General features: G+C 40.9%; 1 protein-coding gene across 4 annotated transcripts in view; it reads right to left on the reverse strand.

The window, feature by feature from the left end:
* Positions 1-20,300, reverse strand: part of myo3b (myosin IIIB) — a 171,700-nt gene that overhangs the window by 40,549 nt on the left and 110,851 nt on the right. For all 4 annotated transcript variants that reach the window (XM_088352866.1, XM_088352869.1, XM_088352868.1 and 1 more), the window contains 3 exons: positions 19,740-19,820; positions 11,594-11,690; positions 4,691-4,724 (listed from right to left, as the gene is read on the reverse strand). In XM_088352866.1, coding sequence (XP_088208992.1) covers positions 4,691-4,724; positions 11,594-11,690; positions 19,740-19,820 — 212 coding nt within the window. The remainder of the gene's footprint in view (positions 1-4,690; positions 4,725-11,593; positions 11,691-19,739; positions 19,821-20,300) is intronic.

Below are 20,300 nucleotides of genomic sequence, written 5' to 3' on the forward strand. Positions count from 1 at the left end.
ATATGCCGCATTTTTGTATTTGCAATGTGTCTATTATATGAGTGCCATTTATGTATGGGAGCCCAAGAGTGCCAATATGAAACAAATAAAATAAAATGGAAAAATAAAATAAATCACTTGCAATTATAAACCATAAGGTTGAAATATTCTTTTAATTTGTGTAAATTCAGGACTACAAGCCACTACTCTATTTTAACATTTTATGCACTGCGCCTTATGTACAATACGATGTTGATTTAAAAAAAAAATAAAAAAATTCTGCAAGGCAGAGGGTCGCAAGGGTTTCGTCTGTAATGTCAGGCTCAGCAGATAAGGTGCTCAGCCTAGCAGTTGGCTCAGAATATGTGTGGACCATGGGGAATCTAGCTGTTTGATTAACACCAAGAATCCCGAGGGCCCGCAGTGGTTTAGAACGCAATATGATTTCTGCCCAGTGCTCTGAATGTCCAATGAGCCAGTTCCTGTAACCGGGGATTGGCGTGCCAAGGACCCCTCCTTTGGCTGCTACCCAGCTCTCTACGCACCCGAACCCTTAGGCCCCTTCCACAGGTGATGAGCCCAAAAGAAGAGGGACACACGCCGTTCCTGCGAACCGGACCCGTAAACAAAGGCCCAGCCACCAGGCGCTCGCCAGTAACCCCACCTCTAGGTCTGGCTCCAGAGGGGGGCCCTAGTAACCCGCGTCCGGGCGAGGGAAATCGTGGACCAAAGCTTTTTGTCTCCATATGATCTGCGCTCTGTCTGGTCCCTCACCTCACCAACTATTTGTCATAGGTGACCCTACCAGGGGCCTAAAGCCCCAAGACAACATAGCTCCTAGGTTCATTGAGACACACAAACTCCTCCACCACGGCAAGGTAGCAGATCATTGTTCACCAGTGAGGGTAAGATGGAACGGGAGATTGACAGGCAGATGAGTGCAGCGTCTGCCATCATGCGGACCCTGTACCGTTCTGTCGTGGTGAAGAGGTAGCTGAGCTGAAAGGCAAAGCTCTCTATTTACTGGTCGATATTTGTTCTTACCCTAACATATGGTCCTGAACTGTGGGTCATGACCGAAATAACACGATCTAGGATACAAGTGGCTGAAATGTGTTTACTCCGCAGGGTGTCTAGGCTCTCCTGTAGACATGAGGTGAAATATCAGTCATCCGGGGGGGACTCAGTGTAGAGCCACTGCTCCTCCGCAATGAGAGGAGCCAGTTGGGGTGGCTCGGGCATCTGATAAGGTTGCCTCCTGAACGCTTCCCTCGGGAGTTGTACCGGGCATGTCCCACCAGCAGGAGGCGACCCAGGACACGCTAGAGAAACTACGTCTCTAGGCTGGCCTGGGTATGTCTCGGGATCCCGTTGGATGAGCTGGGTGAAGTGTCTGGAGATAGGGAGGTCTGGGCTTCCCCGCGACCTGACTCCAAATAAACTGAACAAAATGGATGAATGGATGGATAGCTCTGAATGTCAAACTGGAGAAATTTAATGAAAGCGAGTAAACAGCAGGGGTAACTATGTACATAAAAATAATAAATTGTGGAGTAAGTACCTTGTTTGCAGACAGCGTCTGCAGCTGTCAATCTTAATTAACTAGAGCAGCAGTCACTATTAATTAAACTGGCATAATTAAATTGGCAAAAAAAGCATACATGCCAGCACTAGTTAGAGTGATAACGGCCCAAAATGACGTAACAGTTTTTGACCCAAAAGGAAAAATATAACCAATAATTAATCACCTTCTGCCACACCAAAATATCCCATCATCTGACACTCCTTGTTAGAAAGATTAGAAGCATTTTTGTATGATGTTTCTTTTTATAGCAGTAGCAATACCTTTTCTCTTCTGTATCACTTTGTCAAGTGCGCAAGGGATGGGAGAGCCTAAAATCGGTCGCATGGCTGAAATGATCTGAAATGATCTGCATTTATATAGCGCTTTTCAAGTCAATGACTTCCCAAAGCGCTTTACAGTGTGCTTCACTGTATTGCAGCCATGTAAGACGCTAACCTGCCTATTGGGGGTATTAGGGGTTCAGTGTCCTACCCAAGGACACTTCGACATGTAACATTCGAACTGGAATCCCTTGATCCCAAGACGAGTGCTCTACCTCCTGAGCTACTGCCGCCCCTTAGCATTTGTACAGCTCTACCTCCTGAGCTACTGCCGCCCCTTAGCATTTGTACAGGCTTCTGAATTTGAGTCAATACAGTACAATGAGTTTTGTTTTGGTCATGTTTTTGTTACATTCGTGCATATATTCGAATGCCAATTTAATTAAAGCAGATTGCTGCGCTAGTTAATTAAGATGGACAGTTGCGGACTCAGTCTGCAAACAAGTGTCTGTATTACGACACAGTGTGTTACTTATCTGTACTGATTTTCTTTTAAGTCTGAGAAATGAACGTGAATTAGTACATGTATATGGCTGTTAAAGCCTCCAGCTTAAAACACAGTACAACTAATACAGAAACAAAGTTGAATTTCTTCCTTAAATTTGAACATGCAGCTTTTAATCAGGTACGCTCTGAAGTCCAGATTTTATAGTACTTATTAGGTCCTGTATATGTTTTATCTTAGAAGTACTCTCTGATATCAAGTGCCAATGCAATGAGTACTTTTGATACATAAAAACTCCCCTCAAACAAAATCCCATGTGTTTTCATTCAGTTTTAAAAATGTGGCTCAACTCAGTCAAATTTTTATTGCGCTTTGCTTTAATTTTGAAACTATGCCATGTAATAGCAATTTTTCATTATTATGAAAGAGGTACTTATCATTTATTTTAAATCTATCACATCCATTACGAAAGAATGACTCATGCTGTCAATCAGCACAGACATGACTAGTGTACTGCCACCAAAAACGACTGCTGGAAAGCCTAATGAAAGATTACAAAGTACTGAATCTCAAAGTGACCAAATGCGCACCATTTTTCTTCTTATATTTTTGACCAGCCTTTAACAAGGTTTTTGATTTTTGAGGGCGCCTGTAGCAGCAAGATAGCACACAATCATGTGAGCTCACTCCAGGTTAGCCTCATGTTATGTTAAATGAACACAATGCACATTTATATGATAGTCGGTGTTTTATTTTTGCTTATTATTCAAATCAATATTGCACTGGCCTCCCGTCCCTGCAAAGTATCTACATCAATCGAACTAGAAAACGGACACTAAAAATTATAGACGATCCCAGTCACCCTGCTCGCAGGTACTTTGATTACCTGCCGTCTTCGCTCCATTGCGAGCAAGACTTCATGTCTTAAAGAGAGTTTTTACACTTCCGCTATCCGTATGTTCAACGGGAATTGATTTAGGTTATTGTGTATAGTATTATTATGCCAACGGCGTTCCTCCGACCTATTCTACTCGAGTCTTGTTATTTACAGATTCTTTCTTTTTAAACTATTCTATATAATTACCTTGTATTATACACTACAATATCTTTTTTACTATATTCTTTTTATTCTTTTAAATCTATTATTTTATCATTATTGAGTGTTCACGTGTCAAATGATTTCTTGTATATATCATGTTTATGGTTTATACTGGCTGAATAAATAAATACAACAACAACAACAACAACAACAATTATTTATTTTTTTCACCCCTATGAGGCACTAACTAATTCCCGAATATCTATTTGACGATCACTCCATCGACTTTGATAGACAGTAGGAATAAGTCTTTCATGAAACGGATTTCTGGAATAAAAAAGCCATTGTGGAAAAGGATGTTCTGAAATAAAAATGTATTTTTTCTTTTAAATGAAACCATGAATTAATCTTGTTGTCCTAGGATAAAAATGATCCGCCACTGTTGTTTGAATCTCTAATCCCTATGATTTTTTACTTTAAATGTAATTATTTACTTATTCCTATATTGGTTCTAACCCTTGAAAAATTACAATTGAATTTGTATTCACATTTCCATGTAAGCTGTACAAGAAAGTAAAAAAGGTGGTTTATAATGAGTAAATTTTAGTTTTGGCCCTCTTGGGATCCCGTATTTATCATTGTCATTTGCAGTGTTAATAAAATGCTAAGGCAGTTGCCCCCCCTCCTAGCAAACATCCACAGCATACTGTAGACTTCCTCTCACATTCAATTTTATCTTGGAGTGGGGGAAAAAAAGGTATAGGAAAGTATTAATCTGCTTAACATTTCTAAGTACATCCTCCAAAGGATTTTGCTTTTTTAATCTTACATATGCTCTGCAGAGTTACTGGCAAAAACTGTACATTTCCCTCATTTCATCCTTTCAACATCAAATGGTGAGCAGCAAAAATTGGATCAGACTTCAAAGAGCACGATGTGCTCCAAGTCACGGAGTGGCTCTCCTATTTCACATATTGAATCCGAGCAGGATATCAAAGTGCTAGCAAAGAACCCCAGGTCTTTACTAAAAAAGGGCTCTAACATCTGTAGAAAGAGGAGCGCAAAGACAAATCACCTCGGGGGGGAGAGACGGCGTTTATTCTCAGCCGTGAATTTCCAGCTTTTTGATTCCCTCGCTCCCGTACCACCCTGTCTTCTACGCTCAGATTGGAGGCTGAAGCGCGTGCATTTTTTTTTTGTCTCAAAACATTTCCAAAAGGAATAATCTGCGGCTTTAAAGACGAGTGCTATTTGAGATAGGCGGCTAAAAGTAGAGGGCTAGAGTCAACCAATTTCTTATTTGATAGACGTTCTTTACTTACATTTGCCTTCTGTTGATTCTTTAGGTTGGCAGACCTGTGAATGAAGAGAGCTTTTGTGAGAGGGAGCAGAAATGCGAGTTTGGGGATTGATTATTTATATTCTGCAAATAAAATTGCAACTTGAGATGCAATTCGAGCTTATCCTGCCCTAAATCTACCAGCACATTTTATAATAAGACTACACTCCTCTAAGACTTTTCAGAAGCAAAAATTAAAAGCCTCACTGTGTAATATTTCCCCACTAACTGTATTGTCTAATGCGCACAGTGTAGCAACAAGTTGACAGACAAACATGAGGTGAACTGAGGTAAGGATTTCACTATGCAAAATAAATATTAACGTCTCCACCTATGATTTCATTTTTATTTCTTATAAAAATTAACACTGTTATGATAGTTTCAGGTAGTTTTGCCTAGTATTCAAATCAAAGTTTATTTTCTTTGTGAATGAAAGGTTTTTGCACCACTAAGAGAAACTAAATATTACACACTATCCCTTTAAGTACAGTATTTTACAAACTCATTTTTTCATAAATTGCTGCGATGTATACTCCAGTGCGACTTGTAAATAAAAAAAAGAAGAATTTTCCGATTTTCCCTATAATAAAAACTATAATCGTCTTCTTACAGCAAGAAAAAGTGGACTATTTTTCTACGATTAAAAAATATTGAATTAAAAGCAAACATTTAATTTTAAAGTGGGAAACAAACGACTTGTAGACTAAAAACTAGCATTATCCATCCATTATCATACCTGTCAACCTGTACGGTTTTGCCGTACAAAGTACGTTTTTTAATGCAATTTAAGGCTTGTACGACGTAAAAGAAAATCTGTACGGAAAAATGCAAATTTGTCAATGATGGGCACCATCCGGTAAACACCGACTATCACGAAACGGCAAATCAATCAAGTCAAAAGAGTTTGCCGCGGAAGCCTCTATCTCGGTATCGTTGTTTTCGTTGCAAACGAAGCAAGCGGTCTGATGCTACTGTGCGGATGCGTCTGCCGCCTGGGGATTTCCCATCATGCATCATTCCGGAAAAAAAAATATGATGTACAATTATTTTGTACGGGAAAATACGACAGTTTGTGCGGGCAGCGAGCCGTAGAGGTTGACAGGTATGCATTATCTGCACCGCTTATCCTCAGTAGGGTCGCGGGGGTGCTGGAGCCCATCCCAGCTATCTTAAAGCAGTGGGCAAGGGACACCCTGAACTGGCTGCCAGCCAGTCGCAGGGCACACAGAGACAGACAACTCACTCGCTCATTCATACCTAGGGACAATTTGGACCGACCTATCGACCTGACAAGCATGTTTTTAGGACGTGGCAGGAAACCGGAGTACTCGGAAGAAACCGACGCAGACCATGCAAATTCCGCATAGGGAGGCTGCGGTAGTTGGACTTGAACCCTGAACCTCTGCATTGTGGGGCTGCGCCCTAACCACCCCCCGCCGTGCCACCCAACTAGCATCATCTCCTATCGCCTTCTTCACCAAAAACGTACATTTTCTACCATAAAACCAGCTTCTTTTTGTACGAATTAAAAATTGAGTTGGTCATCTATTTGCCAAGAACTTGCATCGTTTTCTTCAAATAGCTTCTGAAAAGGAAAACTAGCATTGCCCTTGTTGTCGCCAAACTACCATGTCCTTGTGCTTAAAAAGACGTTAATTGTCTTCTTTGCCAACAACTTGATTATTTTTTCTCCTTCGTCACCTCTTCTACGCAGAAAATTAGCGTTGTCATATTCTGCAAAAAATAAGTTCATTTGCTTTCGCCTCAAAACGTATTTCTTCATCTATACTGAAAACTAGTGTTGTCTTTGTCCTAGTTGAAAACCAACATCTTCTTTGTGGGTTTACTAAAAAAGTGGCCTAAGTCTCTTGTTTAACCACAAATAAGAAATGCTTTCTCCTTACTCAAATACTAGCTTTTTCTTCCTCACTGAAAATTAGCGCTGTCATACGTTGAAAAAAAATATTTGGACAGCCTCTTCACCGAGAACTTGGGTTTTCTTCTACTTAAAGCCAAGTTTCTTCCTCTAAGCCAAAAACAAGTCTTGGCATTTCCTTTGGCAAAAATGACTTATTCTATGTTCAAAAACTCTTTTTCTATACAAAGCTGAAAACTAGGGTTGTGCTTGTGGTAGCATGATTCCTTATCAAAAACTATGACTATTCTTCGTCAAAAATGAGCTTCTACTTCTATGCTGTAAATTTGCGTCGTCGTTTTCCCCGGAAAAAGTAAATTCGTCTTTGTCGACGTGAAAAGCATGTTTGTTCTTCTAAGCTAAAAACTGGTTTTTGTTTTTTTTCTTATGAATAACTAACATTTTCTTCCACGTCAAAAACAACCTTTGTCTCCTTTGTCAAAAACTAGCATCACTTTCTTCTTCTTTACCAAAAACTGATAACTTGATAAAGGTAAAAACTAGCTACACCTACTCGAAAAAACTAGAATCAATGATTCGCTGTTGATGTGGTAAAAAGTAGCTTTTCTTTTTCTTCCAAAATTAGAATTGTTTTCTTCTTTGTCAGAAACTAGCTTCTTGTTCTACGATGAAAAAATGGCATAAGTTAATTTCCTACGTGAAAAATAAAATTATTTTGTCCTCTTTAAAATATTTTGTCATCTTCTTTGCCAATAACTTGTTTTATTCTACCAGCTTCTTCCTCTAAGCTAGTGCTTCCTAATTTGTTTCGGTCACGTCTTCCCCCCAGAACAAGAAATCCCCTCGCGCAAACAAAATGGAAACAAAACACTCTACCACTTAGACGCCACTGCCCCCTAATGTAGTGGAGGTGCAATTGCACTTTATTCTGGGAGAGTTTAAAAAAAAAAAAAAAAAGGTTCTTCGAAGTCAAACGCGCCCCTGCCCACACTGACGGAGCTACTAGCATTTTTTTCTTTACGTCGTAGCTTCTTCTACACTTAAAACTAATGTTCTTTTATCCTTGAAAACTAATGTTAATCGCATTTACGATGTAAACTAGCGTTGTTTTCTTCTACGACGAAAATTAACTGTCGTCTTTTGCAGTATAAACGGTTGTCAATATCAATGAAAAAAGCCTGGAAAAGCCACTGCAAACTTCCAAGTACGCTCACATCATTGAACACTTCTCTTTGATGACATACTAGCCAACATGCTAACAAGCTGATGTGCAGGGCAATTGTCATATCAATTGACTCGAGTTTACAATATTACAGATGTTTTCTGTAAAATTTGCTTGTCGTAAAAACTCAATAACTATATCGGTGAAATCAAATGGAGAAAAATAGTCTCATAACTTCTTTTTTTTATTTAGCATGTCAAGCCAACTGCTGACTCTGTGGCTATGCGACTTTGTGTCGTTGTTTTTTTAGTTTTACCCCGTAAATGAATAAAGGTTGTAATAATGCTCAACTATCTAACACATTGCCTACAGTGCAACCAGTGAATACAAGCAAAAAGAACACACACACGCAAGGTGAGAATGGAGAGACAAGCAAGAAAAAAAACGGGCCGTATCATGTCAAAGTAAATCTATATGGAGCGATTCTAGCACTGATTAAACAGAATTGTTAAGTGGAGGTTTGAAGTATGTCTCACCAAGGAATTTGATTGTAAACACGCGCGAAAAAATCCCCGATGAGCAGCAGCTCGGTTGAAGGATGCGAGCTGCATAACACTTTCAGATGTGTAAATCAAGAATTGGAGAGTTTAGGAGATTCTCGGAGTTGGCTTAAAGTCAGGCAACTGTTCAGTGGAAATGATCGACGCGTCACAATTCCTTTCTTACTTAAAACCCGCTGCGGTATTTCCTCGTTTTGTTCTCACTTCCTGGACAAACATAAAGACTCCAAGCTGGACATCTGGAGAACAGCGCTGTCCTATTTGTGGCCGTTTCGAAGATATTTATTGCGTTTGTAAAAAAATGTATAAGGGGGAGCGCTCTGATGAGCTCAAAAGGCAAAAAGTGAAAGTGCTTCCTTCTCTAATTTCATAGCATGAGTCTTTCTTTCAAGTGCAGTTTGAACAGAAACCATATTTTCCGGACTATAAGTCGCTCCAGTGTATAAGTCGCACCAGCAGAAAAACTGCATAACTAAGAAGGAAAAAGACCCATATAAGTCGCACCTAGAGTATAAGTCGTATTTTTGGGGAAATGTATTTGATTAAATCCATCACCAAAAACATACAAGTCATCTTGAAAGGAAATTTAAAATGAATATGAAATGGAAAACAACAGATTGAATAAGTGTACGGTATGACTGACATACCAGGTAATGCCAGCCGCCACGTAACATAGCGTTATTCGGATAACTCAAGCAAAAAGAAAATATTACAGTTTTACTCCAAATCACTAAATCCAAAGAACTCTTCATCCTCGATGTCACGGTAGACGATGCGCCCATTCCTCCTTCGACTTCTATGTGCCCCACGTAAGACTTATTGTCACCTCTGCTTTTCGCCAGTCCCTTAATTTTTTTTCGCTAACTCTAAACTTTCCTTCTGCTGCTCAATTACAAATTTCGACTGCATATTGCACTATTTGCAGCTTGTAATCTGCAGAATATGATTTTCTTTTGGGTGCCATTTTTGTTCAGCTTTTCTGAGTTGTTTTTATAAATTATTGGTGTTGAAAACTGCGACTTATACAGCCCCTAGCAAAAAGTATGGAATGACCAGTCTTGGGCAAGCCCTCACTCAGACATTTTATTCTGTAGAAAAGACTCAGATTACAAACATTAAACATTCAGAAACACTAAAAGAAATAGAGAATAAACATCGCAATGTTCAGTAAAGTTTACTTTTATAGAGCAAGCACAAGGAAATAAATATAGAATCACTCAATTCTGAGTAACAAAAATGGAATCACTGCATTAGTATAAGGACACACTCAGTCAATTTCCTTTCCTTAATTGGGGACCTGGCTCAGATTAAGTCTTCTTGTAAATCAGCAGTTCAAAACAGCGCAGTTGTCACACCTTGGAGGGCTCCTGCAGTAAGTGGATTGGAAAGAATATCATACAAGAGAGATGTCTCTTGAGACCAAAGACAGGGTCGTCAAACTTCTTGAAGAAGGTAACTCTACTGGTATGGTTGCCAAAGATGTGGGCTGTTCAAGGTCAGCTGTATCAAAGATTTGGACCAAGTACAAACAGCATAGGAAGGATGTTGAAGTCAAGCGTACTGGTAGGCCAAGGAAGACATGTAGGCGTCAAGACAAACAACTAAAGGCCATAGGTTTTGAAAACAGAAAATGCACACGAAAAATTAAGAGTAAATGGAAGGAAGTTGGAGTCAATGAGCATGACAGAAGTGTGCAAAATCGCCTAAAAGAAGTGTGATTTTCATATAGATAAGCTAAAAGGAAACAATCGGTCAAGCTTATACACAAGAGAAGAAGACTACAATGGGCTGTGTATAAAAGATGAAGGTTATCTTCAGTGATGAGTCATAAATCTCCATTGGACAAGGTGATGAGGCTGGAACTTTTGTTTGGTGCTGTTCTGGTGAGATTTAGGGCCCGGGCACACAGCCGTTTGCGTCTGTATCGCGGGTAAAATTTTGCGTTTTTTTTTTGCCCGTGGTTGCCCGCGATGGAAAATGCGCAAAATTGGCCAACCCGCTGTTCATCGGTGGTATGCCCGCAAAACAGACGCCGGCGACTGTTCCGCTTCCTCATCGCGTCATTTTCTCGTGTGGACCACGTGTATAAAAGCTCCCGAGCCGGTGTTGTGCCCGAATCCGACTCCTACGCAACCCCCCCCCCAACCCCAAGAAATAAAAATGGATTAAGACGAGGTCACTACGGTGACGGGGTTTCCATGTCCACCCCTTGACGTCTCGAGCACAACTGACGTGTGCTCGGCAAATCGCGCTGTATATACGCGGAGAAAGGCGTTTGACCGTCACACGCGTAACACGCTAATTTCACGTAATAACACCGCGATACAGGCGCAGAACATGCTATGACCATGCTCCACCCACGATTACCCGCTGAAATTTCCCGTCCTACCCATGTGTAACCACGCCCTGGCCGCAACCAGAGCACGTCGTTCCGCGTCATTTCCGCGTCATTACCTCGTGTGCCGCCCGCGGTTAACACATGCTCAAAGTTTTGAGCAGCTCAAAACTTTTTCGCGCGGCCATCCGCGTGTGAATATCCGACCGCGAGTAAAGCACTGCTGTATCTCGTCTATATGGCGGTCTCAAAGCGTCCAACAGCGCCCAACAGCGTCTGCTTCACGGCCAGAAATTTCTGGTCGTGATTCAGCCTCGATACGCTCGTGAAAGGCTGTGTACCCGCGCTCTGAAGAATTGAGCAACGCATAGCTTTTTCGCGCTGCCACCCGCGCGCGAATTTCCGACCGCGTGTTAAGCACTGCTGTATCTCGTCTGCATGGCGAACTCAAAGCGTCCAATAGCTTCCGCCTCACAGGCAGAAATTTCTGGCCGTGATTCAGCCGCAAACGGCTGTGTGACCGGGCCCTTACAAAGAGGAATGCTTAAAGAAAACATCAACATTCCCACAATCCTTAAGGATATAGGGCTGCATGTCAGGCAAAGGCACTTGGGAGATGGCTGTGATCAAATCTGCAATAAATGTGGTGGAAATTGAAAATTGTCCGAGGCAAGGGGACTTGCAAAAATCCCCTGTGCTTGGTCTATAAAAGTAACATTTACTGACCACCACAAAGTTTTTTTCATTCATTTCTTTTAGTGTTTCTGAATGCCAAGGAGTTGCACTTTTGAAAAACTTCATTATTTTTCCATGCTTTTCATGAGTGTGTTCTACAAAATAAAATGTCTGAGTGAGACCTTGCCCAAGACTGGTGATTCCATACTTTTTGCTCCGGGTTGTACTCCCAAAAATATGGTTTCTACAAGCCTAAAGGGGAGGATGTGGAGGCTCACCCCATATGTTCTTCTTTGGTGGTCTTCTCTCCTGCCTTGGTGTTGCATCTGCCCCTCTGAGGTCCACAGTCCTGCCGTACCCGATGGCCTCTGTATACTGCAAAAGAGATGCCCTTATGTAAACATAAGGTCCTACAAAAGTGGGCGATACCATGTAGAACAGGGGGAACACAATTTTTTAGTTGGAGCGATTAAAAAAAAAAACATTTTGCCCCACTTTACAATAACAGGATTCGTACAGGTACTTGAATTCTTGAAAATGCTTACATTTTATTGCTGTGTTTTCAAAGTTTGAAAAGTGTTTCTGTTAAGTGCTTGTAAATGCTTGAAATCGTTGTCAATGTTTACCTGCAGGGTGACTTGATGGACCACGCATTAAAAGAAGAAAAATAAATCAAGTCTGCTTCAAAATGAGGCAGCACGGTGTCTAATTGGTTTGCACGTTTGCAACACAGTTCTGAGGTCATGGGATCGAATCCTCCTTTGCGGAGTTTGCGTGTTCTACACGTGCTTGCGTGGGTTTACTCCGGGCACTCTGTTTTACTCCCACAATCCAAAAACATGCTGGTCCAAATTGTCCCTAAGTATGAATGTGTCTGTCTCTATAATGTGCCCTGCGACTGGCTGGCAACCAGTTCAGGGTGTCCCCTGCCCGCTGCCCGAGGATAGCTTAGATGGGCTCTAGCACCCCCGCAACCCTACTGAGGATAAGCGGTGCAGATAATGGATGGATGGATGCTTCAAAACGAGGCTGACATGCCTATTCTGGTGGCTTCACTTTTCCTTTGCATTTCTTCTTTGCTCATGACTAACAGCAGCTGCGATCAGTTTCATCGCCCCCTACATGTCGCGCCCATGAGGACAGTTGAAGAGACCAAGATGCTGCATGCTGTAGAAATTGGAAAATTGGCTTCTAAAGTGCTTTAAAAGTGCTTGAATTTGTAGAGAGAAAAGTGTACGAACCATGTAAAAAAATGAAATGATATTATTATTAAGAGGCCATCGTGGTGGCCTTCAGGGTAGAGCGCCCACCTTGAGACTAGGAGGTCCTTGGCTTCAGCCTCGGACACGTCATATCTAAGACTTGCAACATTGAGTCCCTGCTTGCCACTTGGCTTTAGAGGTAGGTATTGGAGGGTATGGTCACCTAATGACTCCCAACATCAGGTGTTGCTCCATATCAGTTGGGGTGAGCGAGTGGGCTGGTAATCCCCTCCTCTGTATCAATCTCCCGGAAAGAGTCAAGAATGTGAGTGTGTTCTTGACTCTAGCCGCTTCCAAAAAGGCGGATATGGCTCTGGTATATACTGTACATACTTATTTTCTTCACTGTACACCTCCACAAGGCTGGAAAGGGCTACGGAGCAATTGCCAAGCGGCTTGGTGAAAAAAGGTCCACTGTTAGTACAATCGTTAAAAAATGGAAGAAGCTAAACATGATGCTCAATCTCAATCGGAGTGGAGGCCGATGCAAGATATCACCTCGTGGGGTCTCGACTAAGAAAGGTGAGGAATCAGCCCGGAACTACACGACAGGAGTTGGTCAATGACCTGAAAAGAGCTGTGACCACCGTTTCCAAGGTTACAGATGTCATGATTTGAAATCATGCATGACACGAAAGGTTCCCCTGCTTAAACCAGCACATGTGAAGGCCCGTCTTAAGTTTGTATATGACCGTTTGGATGATACAGAGGAGTCATGGGAGAACGTTTTGTGGTCAGATGAGACCAAATAGAAATTTTTGGTGTGTTTGGAGGAAGAAGAACCCCGGAGAACACCATCCCTGCTGTGAAGCATGGGGGTGGTAGCATCATGGTTTGAGGGTGTTTTTCTGCACATGGAACAGGACGAGTGCACTGCGTTTAAGAGAGGATGACTGGGGCCGTGTATTGTGAGATTTTGGGGAATAACCTCCTTCCCTCAGTCAGAGCATTGAACATGGGTCGTGGCTGGGTCTTCCAACACGATAACGACCCGAGCAGACAGCCAGGAAAACCAAGGATTGGCTCAGTAAGAAGCATATCAAGGTTTTAGCATGGCCTAGCCAGTCTCCAGACCTGAACCCAATCGAAAATCTATGGAAGGAGCTCAAACTCCGTGTTTCTCAATGACAGCCCAGAAACCTGACTGATCTAGAGAAGATCTGTGTGGAAGAGTGGGCCAAGATCTCTCCTGCAATGTGTGCAAACCTTTGAAAGACTACAGGAAACGTTTGACCTCTGTAATAGCAAACAAAGGCTACTGTACCAAATGTTAACCTTCATTTTCTCAGGTGTTCAAATACTCTTTTGGTGCTGTATCACGCAAATACATTGTTAAAAATTCATGCATTGTCATTTTTGGATTTTTCTTTTTAGTTTATCTCGCTCACAGTGTAAATGCACCTACAATGAAAATTTCAGATTTCTAAGTGGGAGAAATAGCAAAATAGCAGGGTGTTCAAATACTTGTTATCTTCATTGTATGTACATTGCTGAGAAAAAATACTGTATAGTAATCCTTACATGAGCAAAAAAACTTTTAAAATAAGTACACAAGTTTTTTGTCAAGAAAAATAAGGTAGGGAGACTACAAATAATACCTTACATTAGCTAAATCTTTTTATTTTTGTTATTTTAAGAAAATAAGTCCCAATACAGTCAAATAAGAAAATAGCAAGAAAATAGTTTACATTTTTTGAAGTAGGGAGTTGACAAGCCTAACGTAACAATCTCGCTCAATAATACACATTTCTCCACAATTGTCACATGTGATCATGCTAAACTGCTACAACGCAGTAAAAATTGAGTTGTTCAGTCACTTTTCTCTAACCAAGCGACTGCGTTATGTTCATTTTTGTAAAACGATATGCAAAAAAAAAAGAGTCCTGGATTACATTGTCGGAGCACGCTCGACATGGTTTAATCTCATCGATGGGTGAGTGTGTCCCCCTGGGGGGCCCCCAGTGAGATCGCAGGGGCCCACCAGGCTCATGTATTTGAAAGGCATCTGTTTACTTTCCAAAATGCAAATGCGGCCCACCTCAAAGGCTATAAAGCTGAAGAGAACACACCCCACGAGTATGTTGGAGTGTCGTACTGGGGGGGCCCCGCGGCACCACTTATGTCAGGTTCAGGTTCTCTAAATAACCCCCCCGCCCGAGCCGATGCCGGGGGCCACACACAAGCGGCGGAGAGGCTTTTCCTTACACGGCAATCCTGTTTATCCTTTCGGCGTTTTTATTTACAAGGGTGTTAACGGGCGACGCTCCACAAAAGGTGCGCTCGGGCGAGTGGGGGGCACCGTGTGCTAGATGAGGGGCGCTCCTAATAAAGGGGAAGGCACACTTTTGGAGTGGCGGGCCACATTGGGTCAAAAAATTCGTCCCAGGGGCCGGTCCTGGAGAAATTTCCAATTATTCTCATTCATGGATAAATATACATGCAGACATCGACACATCAACACATGCTTTGAATAAGATTAGTCTCATCAAATTGGTTTTGAAACGCTCATAATGAAAGCCCAATCTTATATTAGGTCCCCATTTTTAGCAATACATTTGATATATAGTTTTTTAATGTTGATGTATCTGTGTTTTTGTAGAACGTCTAGAATAGTATTTTCGAAGTATTTACATAGTGTTATTTTGCAGTATTTCTTATTTCTGTTGTGCTATGTTGTAGTATTATTATGTAGTATTTCCGTAGTAGTATTTTTGTAATATTTCTGTAATAGTTTTTTGTAGTATTTCTGTAGTCGTAATTTTGCAGTATTTCTGCAGTATTTCCATAGTATTATTCTTTTATTGTTTCCATAGTATTTCTATAACATTACTGTAGTAGTATTTTTGGGGTAATTCTGTAGTAGTATTGTGGTATTTTTATAGTATTGGAGAACATTCTTTGGTATTACTGTATTATTTTTGTAGGATTTTTGTAGTCGTATTTTTTTGTATTACTTGAGTAGTATTTCTGTATTATAGTTTTGCTGTAGTGGTATTTTTGTAGCAATACTGCAGATTTTTTGCTGAATTTCCACAGTAGTATTTCTGTAGCATTTTGGTAGAATTTCTCTAGTATTAATGTAGTAGTATTTTGTTGTATTTCTCTGGTCGGATTTTTTTACATTTCTGTTGTAGTAGTGGTATTTCTGTAGTAATGTATCTGTATTATAGTATTGCTGTAGTATTTTTGTAGTATTTTTGAAGTATTTTCAGAGTATTTCTTTATCATAGTATTACTGTAGTGGTATTTCTTTGTATTTCTGCAGTATTATAATATTACTGCCATAGTATTTTTGTAGTATTTGTCATATTTTTTCAGTACAGTATTTCCATAGTAGAACTCCTCTTGTATTCTTGCAGTATTTCCATATTTTCTTCTTTACTATTACTGTATTACTATTTTGTAGTATGTCTGAAGTAGTATATTTTTTGTATTTCTGTATTATAGTATTTCTGTAGTGGTATCCTTGTAGTACTTCCATAGTATTTTTTGGAGTATTTGTTTGGTAGTATTTTTTGTAGTATCATAGTATTTTTTAGTATTCCGTTAGTAATATTTCAGTAATAGTGTTTCTGTAGTATTCATATTATTCCTGAAGTGTAATATATTTGTAGTGTTTGTGTAGTATTTGTTTCTTTTTGTTTTACAATATTACTGTAGTATTATTTGTATTTGTTTCTATAGTGTGTTTCTCCTATTCAGAATGAAAACAAAATAATATAAAATGTTCCTGTTTTAAATCATAAATTTGATATTTAGTTTTTATTATCTCTTTAGTATTAGTGTTTTTGTAGTAGACACACAAGGGGACAGTAAAGACGAAGCTGGAACCAACCCCCCTATAATTTTAGAAGTACTACTGTATTATTACATTAATTGTCATTATACTTTTGACCATTTGTGTTTGGCAGGCCGGATTAAAAAGCCTGCCGGGCCAGAAGCAACCGTGGGACGTAGTTTGCCCTTCTCCGTCCTCAGAGAAGGAGGCTCTGACAAAGGCAAATCTCCTCCCCCTGCCCTCCTCCATCCGGCCCCTTTTGGCACCCGCTCTTGGGGGAGGGCAGGGGAGGTTAATATGCCCACTTTGATGTGTGTCAAGGCACACTGAGTAAGAATTAATTTACATTTCAGATGAAAAGCTCGACAGTCTAAAAAGGCATCTTGTTTCTGCTATGCCAGGCCGTGTAATAGGCGAGGAATTTCAGGGAGGAAGTGGCCAGGAAACAGAAGGGATAAAGCCCCCCCCCTCTCTTTCTCACCTTTACTGGCAAAGACATGAAAGGGGAGACACATCGCGGTGCACGTTGTTCTTCACAAACGTGGGGACCAAATGTGGCCCCAAAATATTCACAGGAACTGATGCATTTTTCATTAATTAGGAACTTTTTTTTCCCTAAACTTCTTAAGAGATCAAACATAGTTGACAACTCTCAAACTTCTTTTTCTGTCCCATGCTTGAAAATGTTTGCGGAAAAAAGGAATTTTAAGAGAAAGCACTAAAATCTTGTTTGACTGGAAAATGATTGTTGTTTTATGCCTTATTTATTTATTAGTTCACTTATGATGAAGGGATATACAAATAAACATGACTTGACTTGACCTATATATTTAGAAAAGTTGTTAGACTCATAGAACAAAAGATAATACAAGGGAGGCGGGAGCCAAAATATAGAAAGAATATCCATCCATCCATGATCTGCACAGATTATCCTCAGTAGGGTCACGGGGGTGCTGGAGCCCATCCTAGCTATTTTCAGTCAGTGGGCAGGGGACACCCTGAACTGGTTGCCAACCAGTCGCAGGGAGCAAGAGACATACAACCACTCACTCATTCACACCTAGAGACAATTTGGACTGGTCAATGAACCTGACATGCATGTTTTGGGGATATGGGAGGAAACCCACGCAGGCACAGGGAGAACATGCAAACTCCACACGGGGAGGTTGCGGTAGCTGGATTTCAACCCTGAACCTCTGCACCGTGGCCTGCGCGCTAACCACCCTGCTGCCGTGCCGCTGGAAAGAATATATAATACTCAAAATAAGAGAAAATATTCTAATGGTGAAACAAGATTTTGTTTCTTCTATATTTATACCATAATTCATTTTTTACTTGGTTGTGTGGTCGAACAGAAAAGTATGCTTAAAATGACTTTTTGATCATTATTAAGTTTAAAAAAATATATGATTCCATGATAGAAAAATACTAAGAATGTAGTTGTTTTTTAATTTCGTGAGAGTAATATAGTAGGATCAATATAATGAGCAAAAAAAAAAAATCTGCCAGATGAGACATTTTTTTAACTTTACTTTATAAATTATTTTTAGTATATTTATTTTCCAAAGCGCAGTGGTTAGCGCATGTGCGGCACAGTTCATGTCATGGGAACCTCCTGCGTGGGTTCAAATCCAGCTCCAGACTTCCTGTGTGGAGTTTGTATGTTCTCCCCGTGCTTGCGTGGGTTTCCTCCGGGCATTCCGGTTTCCTCCCACATTCCAAAAACATGCATTTCAGGTGAATTGGCCGGTCCAACTTTTCCCTAGGTGTGAATGAGCGAGGGAGTTGTTTGTCCCCGTGTGCCCTGTGATTGGCTGGCAACCAGTTCAGGGTGTCCCCTGCCCACTGCCCGTTGATTGCTGGGATGGGCTCCAGCACCCCAGCGACCCTACTGAGGATAAGCGGTGCAGCTAATGAGAAGAGATGAGATATTTATTTTTCAACTTGTGTCTCCAGTAAAATAAAACAAATATTACTTAAATTACCACAATCTTAAAAGGTACATTGTGTAATATTTGACCACTAGGTATCACTCCCTTCTATAGTGCGACTGGAAACGAGTCCTACAAAGCAGAATGAAGAAGAACTAACTACAGAGAGTCCGGTGACCAAACAGAAGCCCTTTTCTTTATTTACCAGGGAAGCATTGTTAGCCTATTCTTGTTGGGATGTTCTCCAGCACGCTAGTCTAATGTCATCAGACACGACTTCCGGTATTCCCTCAAGTATGAAGTATGTCTATTATATTCGTTACACATTCAGTACTCATTTATAGAAACTGAATGGTATACGTTTTGACCTTTTTTCAGAAAAACGCTATTGTTGTTAGCGACCGCTCACGAAAATTGTGTTTTTGGCTACTAAAGCGCTCTGTCCCCAGGAACACCTAAGATAAAAGCATATAGGCAAGGTAAAAATAAATATATAAAGGCTTTTTGAACTCAGTTTGTGTCACGTCCAGAACAAAGGGTAGACTCAATTGCGTAACGTTTCTCTCAAGTTTATTGAGATGGAGAGAGGAAGGACAGCGCCCGCAATCCGGTGCTCGCTAGAAGCGGGAAGCAAGTCGCTCTCGCAATCGGATTGTGATCCGAATACGGAAGTGGATCTTCCATAGCGAGCGATGGCGGTGTCAGGGACGGAAAACAGGTCAATAGCCGGGACAGGGAGAGCAGAAACGTGGTCGGGGTCGGAAACGAATCGTAACCCAGGACAGGAGAGTAGACGTAGTCGAGATCGAAAATGGGTCGGAATCCGGGACGGGAGAGCAGACGTGGTCAGGATCAAAACAGGTCGTAGGCGGACACAAACGGGAGCAAAAACGGGACAGGCGGGAGTCAGGGTCAAAAGGCTTACCTTGTATAAACAGAGGTTTGCAGAAACAGAACTGGGATTAAATAGGGACAGGGAGCCAACGAGAACCCGCAGCGGTTGGCCACAAATGAGCGGGCACAGGTGATTCAAATCGGTAATCATGACCGACCGCTTAAGAAAATTGTGTTTTTGACTACTAATGCGCTCTGTCCCCGGAACAACAATGATAAAAGCAGATAAGCAAGGTGAAAAAGAAACATATAAAGGCTCTTTGAACTCAGTTTGTCATGTTATCACATACCTAATAGAGAAAATATTGAATTTTAAACGTTTTAATGACACCTCCAACTACACATCCCACTTTCAAAATGCATAAAATACGTAAAATGATTAATTTTAGAACAATTTTTCTTATTGTGCTACAGTATTTCAGTATGTTATAAACCATTTTAACTTGATTAGTATTATTTTTAAACAAGAATTTAATCAAAATTAGGAAGAACATACTCCTTAGATTTTTCTTTTGGACACCGTGAGGAATTCTAAAGTAGGGAAAATACCCTCTTTTACCTGACTGTATCCGTACTGCTGCCTCTTGGCGCTCTTTCTTGACTCTCTTGAGGTCCCGCCGCGTGACGAAACCCCTCCATGCTGGCGAGAAACACAAAGTCCGCGCTTGGGTGAAATCGATATCCGGTACGCGCGCATGAAAATCGCGATCCCGCTTCAAAACAAGGGATAAAACGAGTGGCGTGGGGATGGATAGCTTGCAACTCTCAGAAGTCTTATTTTCTCCTCGGGAAGATTGCTCTCTACCTGCTAAGGTCAAGCTGTGGCTAGCAAACGTATCCCGTCTGCGCTTTGTCAGTAAACAATATAGATTCGGATGTGTAAATTCACTTATTGCACAGAAAACCAACCTCTATAGAGGCAATGTGATTAACTGCTTTGACATTTTACATGAAATTACCGTTTCACATGTTACACTTACAGTGACTATCAAATGTATTCCATTCTATTCTATTCCATTTTCATTCATTCTGCAATGAATCTGTGCTATATATATATCAATTCAGTGCTATTGAAGTCAGGTCAGGTCAAGTCATTTTTATTTGTATAGCCCTTAATCAC

This window comes from Urocampus carinirostris, chromosome 14, assembly GCF_059441175.1.
Source record: "Urocampus carinirostris isolate Australia breed hairy pipefish chromosome 14, RoL_Ucar_1.0, whole genome shotgun sequence".
In the NCBI taxonomy this organism is placed as follows: domain Eukaryota; kingdom Metazoa; phylum Chordata; class Actinopteri; order Syngnathiformes; family Syngnathidae; genus Urocampus; species Urocampus carinirostris.